The following is a 9,581-nucleotide window of genomic DNA, read 5'->3' on the forward strand; positions in this document are numbered from 1 at the left end:
CGGGCGAATCGGCAAGGTAGATACGGCTCTATAAAACACTGATTCCCCACCCGGAAAGTCAGGTAACCCGGCCTAATGTTCACTAGCCAATTAAAGCAGCCCATATCCAAATAAGTCCTATACTCCCTCGGCTTCTCCTCATCAATCAAACACTCGCCATACCGATTGGAGAACTGCGGAAAGCAAGTGGAGAATGCCCAGCACTTGTGGACTTGTAGCTGACGCCTGATATCGGGGAATCCTCGGCCCTCCCACTCGCCATTCTCAAGCAGCTGTAGAAAGGGAACAGACTGGTCTATGGCATTCGGTACCGACATCACATCGGAACGATGAAGGACGAACCAAGCCATCAAATAAATATACGGAAGCTCCACCTTAATGGTAGGAATCTGAGTCGGTTTGTCACTATCTCTCCGTGTAAAAGCACCAGAAATCTGTCGAAGCCCTCGATGAATGTTAGCCACCATCACCGGAAGAAGTGAAAGTTCCTTTCTGTAGGCAAGTTGAACCGCAGGGTAGAGCACTTCCAGTGGCAGAGCGTCACCAGACTGATACGGGACCACACATTTCTTCAACCAGATGGCGAGATAACCGGCAAGGAGAGTCATCGGACGAATCGGTGCGGTCGCATGGCATAAGAATGATTTGAATTTAGTCCCTGCAGGAAAGCCACTCTCAGGACTGCTAATGGTATAGGAGTGGGCGTCAGTCTTCTTCAGCAGCTCATTAACCTCTGAAGGAGTCAGCGGTGCCAGTTCACAAATAGTTTTGCCAGAATGGCTCTCCAGATTCTTGAACAAATATGATGCGAACTGCTTCAGGCTCACATTTGCTTTGGTCCTCTTCGCTAGGGGCTTAGACTGCGCCAAAGCAATGTGATAGTGACAAGTGAGGTCCCATAAGGTCTCGTAGCGGTCGGGCATGTGATCCTTCAGCTGGCTCAGTTCATGGTTGGAAGGAAAATACTCCTGGTATAACATCTGACCCATGGGCAAACCAGAAATCTTATGCATCTCATGGAGAGCCAAGCCCAACTCTCCGTGCCTAGTCAGAAAGGTGTTTGAGTCTTGATTATAAAGCTCGCATAAGGCAAAGAAATGCTTCGCACTAACGGGTAAACCATGCATGGTGGCACGAATGGCTGCATAAAGACCGCAAGCGTGCAACTCCTCGCTCCATCGGCTCAAGACGTACTTCGTCATACGAGCCCACCAAAACTTGTCCAAAGAATGGACCCAACCATAGAATCTGTGGCGCGGTGCAGGCATCTCCCGTCCTAAGATAGCGAGGCGATTCCTCAAAGTGCAAGGAACTCGTTACGGGGCGGTGCATCTAGTCCCAGTACTCCAGGACGCAGTCCAACAATATGATTCCTGCTCGAACCAGGAACTGCCTGATGAGTAATGTAGCCGCAGTGAACGCTCTCATGCTCCTCTGTCAAGCGCCACGACATCTCCCGTTTCACAGCCTGACGCCTAAGCTCAGTCAAAGAACGATGTCGAGGAATCTTCGGCAAATACAGGAAACTACTGCCAGCCTTATGAAGCCACTGCTCGGCGTCAATAAACGCTGCATCGGGATCTCTGACAGAATCACCAAACAAAAAATCAGTCTTCCTGAGAGACTGAACGGAACTGGCGTCCTTCACAAGTGGTGCATCAGTAATCAACTGTCGAAGAGCTCGGTGCCCACCTTCCTTCACTGCCTGTACAACCTCAGTCGATGTGTCCAAAACGAACTGAGGGGTGACTGGGATAGGGGAAACATCGTCAGAGGTCGAATAATACTCGCCACGACGCCCGTATACTGCGTGATTGGAGGATTTATATTCTAATTCAATGAACCACAAGTAAAGATTATGGTCATGAGGTTACCTTTCCAGCCCTGAAGGCATCAAACACTAAACGTAGGTGCCTTCTTGAATCAAAGTGGTAACCATGACGCAACATCTGCTCATAGGTGTACAAGAGATAGTCCCAATTATTCATTGCAGCACATGCATCCATCATGGTATTAAATGTAAATTTATCTGGAATGGCCTTTTGATCAGTATCATTTTTACTTTTAATCTGATGGCTACTATCCAATATCGTCTGAAATAAATCCTTTGCTTCCTGAATCATTCCGTGCTGTATATATGATTTCAGCATGATATTACAAGTTACTGTATTTGGTGCACAGAATTTATGCATTTTGTTGAAAATATATGCGCCGTTCTCAATGCTTCCAGAATCCAGACAAGCTTGGATCAGTCCGGTGTATGTTACGACCAAAGGCTTCTTTGCAACCTTGCATATCTTGTCAACCTGCAATAGAAAATATGAAACTATATTTTCAGTACACGTAGCAATAGAAGTGATTGATAAAACCAACCATGATTTTTCCAGCTCACTTCAAACAATTAAAACTAACGTTTATCTTTCAATGTTAGACTTATTTTCCAATCAAAATATATATATATATATATATACTTACTTTAGTCCTACACTTGAATTTTTTAAATTAAAAAAATCTATTTCCAAAAGGATTGAGACCTATGTCCTATGCTTTCATTTTTAAAATTAAATCTATAGTTTTAGATGTTCAATTCACAGAACCTGGCGCATAGGCAAGCTAAAGAAAAAGTAGATGTTGCAGAGTAAACACAATACTATTACAACTAGATCAGTAACCATTGTATATATTAAACAAAACTTCTAAACGAATGGTGATAAAAATAAGGATTCCCAACCAGTAGTAGAGCTTCTTGGCATCTTCCTGCACTGCAGAGGCAACGGGCGAGGTCATAATAGAGACTAGCCGAACCCACAACTCCCCGTCTTTCCATCTCTTGTACCGCTAATACAGCTTCATCTACCTTACCTTCTCTCCACAGAGTATTTACAAGTACTACAACAAGAAATATGGATGTTCAGAAAAACTTTGATGCAGGAAATACTTTATGAATTTTGCACTCTGTACCTTTATAGTTCAATGCACTTGGGATCGAAGTCTTCTCCACTTTCCTAAAAAATTCATGCACCAAGTTGTACTTTCCACATACAAGCATCACCTGCACAGTTAAATTAGCACATCTATTACTTGAGCAAGCAATAGTTCTCTGACATAAAATTTTGATTGAGATATTTATTTCAAAATTTCAGTACTTAATTCTCAATAAGGTGACACATTTTTTGCTAAACTAAGACATTTCCAAGACTCAGGTTTTAAGACAAATCATCAACGCCCTTCCTAGGCTTCTCCTTTTCTTAAAGAAAGAATTCAACCAAACTCCAACTTAACTCCCCAAGTCGCTGTTCTGCACTAAGTAGTTTTATTAAACCAATTTTATGGTTTTCATAATTCATGTCTAGCACATGTCACCTATCCCGACCATGAATAGAGTGGAAAATGGAAACCAGAATTTGACTTTGAAGTTTGAACTCTAGTCACCCCCTTCCCCTTTATTGCGGATTAGCCTGATTATAGTGGACTCTACGTTGGATGCAAAATTACCTAATATTAACCAATGACAATGTTGAGAAGGAAATGATATCCTCTAAAAATAAAGAAACCGAAAGCAACTATTTACTACTCTTGTGCTCCATATTCTTCAAATGTTTGAATAGAACAAATCAAAATTGGTATCCATAATTGTCAGAAAATTTTTCTCATTGCAAAACAACATCATATTTTTTGTCTAATCAAATAATAATCAGAGCCAAGTCAAAGGAGATCTTAGAATTTAAATTGGATTTCTTAGATGTACCTCCATGATAAGACCATAAGTCGTATTAGTAGGCCGGATGTTCTGCTGTTTTAATTGTTGTATCACCCAGAATGCTCCTTCCCATTGCTTTTGCTGGACGCAAGCATTTAAAACCTAAATAACAGATATATCCAGTTATTATCTTAGATCAAAGGAGAGCAGAGAATAAAAAGTCCAAACTACTCACTGCATGATAGATGACAAGATCGGGTTCCAACCGTGGGTCCCACTTCTGCAGCAAACCCAACTTAAAGTTTTTCTCTGGCGGAGCTCTCATACAATCAATGACATCGAATAAATCTTTCATAAGTCCAGCTTGCCCAAGTGTGACAGCGATACAATGATAGGCTGCAAGGTCAGGATATGAAGATAGTTCTTTCTGCAAATAATTAAAGCTTAGTCAATATTCGTTATACTTTACAAGGGCAACTAAAAAATTATAAGTGAGAAGGCTTTAGAAGTAAAATGTATTACACGCATGGTATAAAATATATTCAGTGCCTCAGTAGGTCTTTTTGCCTTCCCAAGTACATCAAGTACAGACGTGTAAATATATCTGCATTAGAAGAATGTAATAAAAGATAATAAGCTTGTGTCTAATTCTCAAATATTCATAAATGCTGCACTGAAGGAGTTAGCCCTCTGGTAGAATAAACTGAAGGAGGATTGTTGAAAGTCCAAGATACATCAATGTTGATATTAAGCAATTGAGGATCATAAACTAGCTAGAAAAAACAAAATGAGGTTAGGTGTGGTATGGGTTATACAGAGATAAAAGTAGCACATATAAGAAAGTTAAATTGGATTTGTTATAAAAATTGGCAGACATTTTGAAGTCAGAAGTTGAGGAAACAAAAATAAGTGGATGAAATAAACAGGATGCATATGTTGTAGAAAAAGGTCTCTGAATGGGGAACTGGGTTTTTATGGTGTTTTTGTGCTCTTTGCAAAAAAATTACCTGCTAAGCCATTGAACTACTTGCAATGTTCGCTTCCAGTTTCCAAGTGCACCTAATATTTGGACAACCCTTAAGATTGAATGCTCCGTAAATTTAATGTTTGCCCCATGCATCATCTTAGAGAATTGCCACTCAGGCATATCTACATCTGTAGCATTCAACCTTTGACAGTAAACTTGTGCGTCAAAAACTTATGTCCTATCATCAAACTTATACATATTGTGTGTTTGAGTAAAAAATTAATACATAAAAGAACAAGTTAAAATATCTACAGGAAATATCAAGAAACGAGAAATTTTTAAGTTGAAATTTCAGCACTCAGGAATGATATGCAGTTCATGATTCTATGCAAGAACTCCAACAGTTCTTGTGCAAAAACAAGAATAAGGGACAGGGCCTAGTAAATTTGAAGATTGCATATCTCATGGCAATGATGTCATTAATGCTGACAAAAGATACTCATCATGGATGATAACGTTAACTAACACCTCTGTGATGTAAAAAGATGGTAGGAGTTCTGCGTATATATTGTATGTATAGCGCACTAGCATTGAGCATATGGTGACTCAAAAGCTTACAGATAAAATAGATACACCAAGGTAATGTTTACATAGGTTAGATGACATTTTAATTGTTCGTGCTCAAACTTAGTGTCAGGAAGGACAAGGAGAAAGCATATCTTAGTCATTAAATATAGGTATAATTTTGAAGAAAATAATAGTATTATGTTCTTGTTATGCTCAAAAAAAGATATAGAAAAATTAGTGGTAAGAGAGGTTGGTCTGATGAAGAATAGTGTTACAAAAGTTAAGCGACATGCAAAAATAGTGTCACAGAAGGAAGAGGTATAAATAAAGCCAACAAGCCAAGATGATTGATTCAAGTAAATGACTTACTTTGATTTACTTTCTTAACCAATTTACGACAAACTGACAAACAGTTACTGATCATTACTATGGTTATAAGCATAGATGCTATGTTCATGCTGATAAGTTATATAAGTTTAGATAATAACGAGAAAGATTGATAATAAAGTAAAATTAAAGAAAAAGGGAGAGAGAACAATGTACCTCTTTGCTAATTTCTGTATTCTCTCTTCCATTTCCATTCGTAAAACTCGTGGTCTGTTCCGGACATCAGTAAAAACCTCGAAAGTCCTGAAAGCTGCTCTGTCTTCATAATCAACACCACCAATCTTTTGTCCACCTACCTTATCCAACCGAATATTACTCTTTCCATTAGCTCTAGAATCAAATTTTGCAAATTTTTTAGTCTTGTCTTGGAAGGCAACATGCCTTCGACTTGGATCTTGTCCTCTGATTTCCTTCTCAAGGACGTCCATATCATTGCCGGTCCTGTGTTCCAATCTCAAAAAACTCTGATCATTCCTTCCAACACTGCCCACTTCAGATCCATAACTCTGATTACTCATATTAGTAAAACTGTCATTTTGATATAAGGTCTTAGCAACTGCAGATTCATCAAATTTCCTTCCACTGTTGCTCCTGACAAAAGCCTTTCTGCTTGTAAAATTCTTGCTATTCTCAAGTTCAACCATCTTCCTTTCCACCTTACCCTCATAAACTTTCCTACCTTCACTTGACTTCATCTCATCCAAACCCACCTCCCCTCTCCCATTGCTGACGTGATTTCCCTTCTTAACATAAACTTTTTCAGAACCACTGACATCTCTTTTGAATTCATTGAATCTATCGCTGCTTTTTCTTTCCAATGCATCCTTTGATCGGCTAGAAATCTTTACCTCATGTACTCTTCTAAACTCTCTTCTATTTTGTTCTTTCAAGTTACTGAAGCCCGCTCCTTCTCTCTCAAAGTGATCATTGTCCACAATATCCCCACCACCATTTAACTCTTTGCTCAAACTATTTTTCTCATCCTTCAAAGGATTTCCACCTTTTCCCGAAGTTTTCTTCTCCAAAATCCTTTCCACTAGGCCCCACCCACTTCCTCTCCTTTCAACATCGCCATGCCTTTTCCTCGTCGAATCCTTCTCCCTTCCCCTATAAATCAACTTCCCTTCTCTTGAATTAGGCTTTTCCCAAGCCCTATTTGAAGTTTTCCTCTTCACTGTTCTCTTCTGCGGAGTAACAGCATTCACCTTCTCACTCGGGTTCTTACTCCGGTCGGTTCTAACCGACTCCATAACATTCAAGTAGTCTTGAAAAGATGGACTAAACTTCAACTCCTTCTCAACAAATTGAACAGTAGTTGAACGGGCGTCAACCTCCCCACTCCCCAATGCGCTTATAGTACAAAATTTGGGTTTTTCCCCATCAAAATTGAATATTTCCTTGATGTCAATGCAACTCAAGGCAGTTCCAAAACCTACTTTACTAGGTTTGGGCTTTCTTCTAACAAAGTTCCAATTTTTCTTTGCTGTAATAGAATTCGAGGTAACTAAGGAATTGGGTCTTTGAGAAATCGAAAACTCATGGACTAGAAAGTAAGAGTTTGGAGGATAATTGGGTAGGAGGCCCCCATTCAATCCCAAATTTAGAAAACCCATTTGAACACTCGCCATCATAATCTCAAACGGATAGAGAATTTATCGAAATAGAATCATAAAATTAAAACATACCCAGTGAAGATTACTGTTCAATGATGGAGAAAGTTAAGAGAAGGGAGCGATTTTGCAAATTATCCTAAACCCGCCATGCCCCTTGCTCAGAGAGTGAAGAATAATGCTGTGACATTTTCAGAGATAATTTGGGACGATCTGGGTCGGGCCGGATCCGAAACAAAAGCTTTCCAAATTAGTTTCAACTTTGGATCTGTCAATTAAACCTGGCCCGTCTAAACGTTATCTTTTTCACCCCCACCGATATTATGCCCAAATCTTCCATATTTTGTAATTAATCTAGCAAATTTTGATATTTTGACATAATCACCCAACTCCCTAAGTTTTCTGGAATTAGTCCCCTAAATCTTTTAAATAATCTGAAATTAGTCCTTCTAGTTAGCAACCGGTTGAAAGGTTTGCGGGATGAATTTAAAAATACTTAAAAGATTTGGGGGACTAATTCCGAAGTATGAAAAATCTAAAGTACTAGTTTCATAACAGTTAAAGAATAATTTCATAGTATCAGGATTCGGGGGACTAATAAATATGAAAGATTTGAGGGACTAATATTGGAAAACCCCAATTTTTATTTATTTGTTTATTTGTTTATTTATTTATTTATTTATTTATTTTATATCCATTTTTTATTTTTAAATTTGAAAAAATTACACATGTGTTGATGACAAGCGGACAACAAGCTGCGCCGCTAATCCTTTCTGAATTGCAAAACCTAACCTACGAAACACGTACTCAGCCGACCCCGCTGTCGCCACATTCTTATTCATGAATTTATGTACCCTCCTGAGGAACTCCACCACGTTAGCTGTAAGGAAACCAAACGTATCGAAAGCGAACGGGATGAAAGATTACTTATTTTATTATTTCTTTTACTGGACAGCTTGAAAGATTATTTCTACACAGGTCGTTATTTTACTGGTTTTGGGCTTGAGCTCGGGGCTTGGGCCTCCAAGAGAAGAGGGAGCCCGTAGTTGTCGTACAGGTCGTTAAAACGTTCGATGTTAGAAAGAGAACTACTACATTCAGAAATTTTATTTACCTTTTTACTTTTATGATTTTTCCCCCCAAATTTATCTAGAAAACAGTTATCATTTTCTATTGCGCAGTTGAACAAATTTTCAATTTAAACCCATTTAAATTTTTTATTAAAAAATCGACTCATTTGACTTTTTATTATCAAAACCGACCCATTTCGTGCCACATCAGCAGCGTGGCCACAAAATGGGTCGGTTTTTTTTTAAATGACGCCGCTAAATAGTCGGGGTTGCCAACCCCGACTATTTAGTTATGTCGGGGTTGACAACCACGACTACTTAGCTAAGGGCACGCTAAAATAGTCGGGGTTCCCAACCCCGACTAATTTAGGCCCCTGCCTAATTGGTCGAGGTTGGCAACCCTGACCATTTGGCAGAGAGGTTCACTTCGCTACGACAAAATGGTCGGGGTTCCCAACCCCGACCATTTGGCAGAGACTTTGTCTCAGCCGTCGAGCGGTGAAAAAGACTAAGTGACAATAGTCGGGGTTCACAACCCCGACTATTTGTTCACTGGGCCCCCGACCTATATAAAGGTCACGACTTCACTCTCTCACTCATTTCCGGTTCCAGCCGCGTCTCTCTCTCTCATTTTCGTCGATCTCCTCCTCCCAAACTCTCTTTGAGCCACGGATCGCAGCTTTCTCTCCTCTTTTTTTGTGCGGAATTCTAGGGGTGAAAGATCTAACAGGTACTCTCTCCCTTCTCCCCTCTTTTTACACCTAGAAATCTAGGGTTTTCTCTCCAAAACAAAATTATAGTGTTTGAACTCTATTTGTAGTGGTTTATTTAGAAATTTTATTCTTGTTGTAGTTGAAATTAAATATTTGGGGGCATAGAACACTCAATTTTAGGGTTTAGAATTTGGGGGTCAATTTTAGGGTTTAGGATTTAGGGGTTTACGGTTGTAATTGTGTTTTAGGGTTGCAATTAGATTTTAGGGTATTAATTGATAATATTTTTTAAATTTTTTGCATTTAAATGATACAATTTTAATTTGTATAGGTTGAACAGTATGATTTTTATTGCTTGCTCTTATGGTGGAACGATTAAGTATGGAATGAATAATATGCCAATGTACGTCGGAGGGGTGACAATTCCGTTAATGATATCGGAATCATACAGTTACCTTGACTTGGTTAATGAAATTCATGGAGTTACGACAATTGACCCACGAGATTGCAGGCTAAAAATAATATGCAATTGGCCGATAACTTATGATAGAACGTCCGCCGTTGAGA

The 9,581-nt window shown here is 39.2% G+C and overlaps 1 protein-coding gene across 1 annotated transcript in view; it reads right to left on the reverse strand.

Annotated features, from left to right (window-relative positions):
* LOC109844637 (pentatricopeptide repeat-containing protein At1g30610, chloroplastic) overlaps window positions 1-7,426 on the reverse strand; it is a 9,100-nt gene extending 1,674 nt beyond the window's left edge. Inside the window, 8 exon segments of the mRNA XM_020413755.1 lie at window positions 1,875-2,306; window positions 2,732-2,889; window positions 2,962-3,052; window positions 3,749-3,862; window positions 3,936-4,127; window positions 4,223-4,304; window positions 4,666-4,869; window positions 5,778-7,426. Coding sequence (XP_020269344.1) covers window positions 1,875-2,306; window positions 2,732-2,889; window positions 2,962-3,052; window positions 3,749-3,862; window positions 3,936-4,127; window positions 4,223-4,304; window positions 4,666-4,869; window positions 5,778-7,252 — 2,748 coding nt within the window. The 5' untranslated portion in view covers window positions 7,253-7,426.

The sequence above is a fragment of the Asparagus officinalis genome, chromosome 6 (assembly GCF_001876935.1).
Source record: "Asparagus officinalis chromosome 6, Aspof.V1, whole genome shotgun sequence".
NCBI lineage: Eukaryota > Viridiplantae > Streptophyta > Magnoliopsida > Asparagales > Asparagaceae > Asparagus > Asparagus officinalis.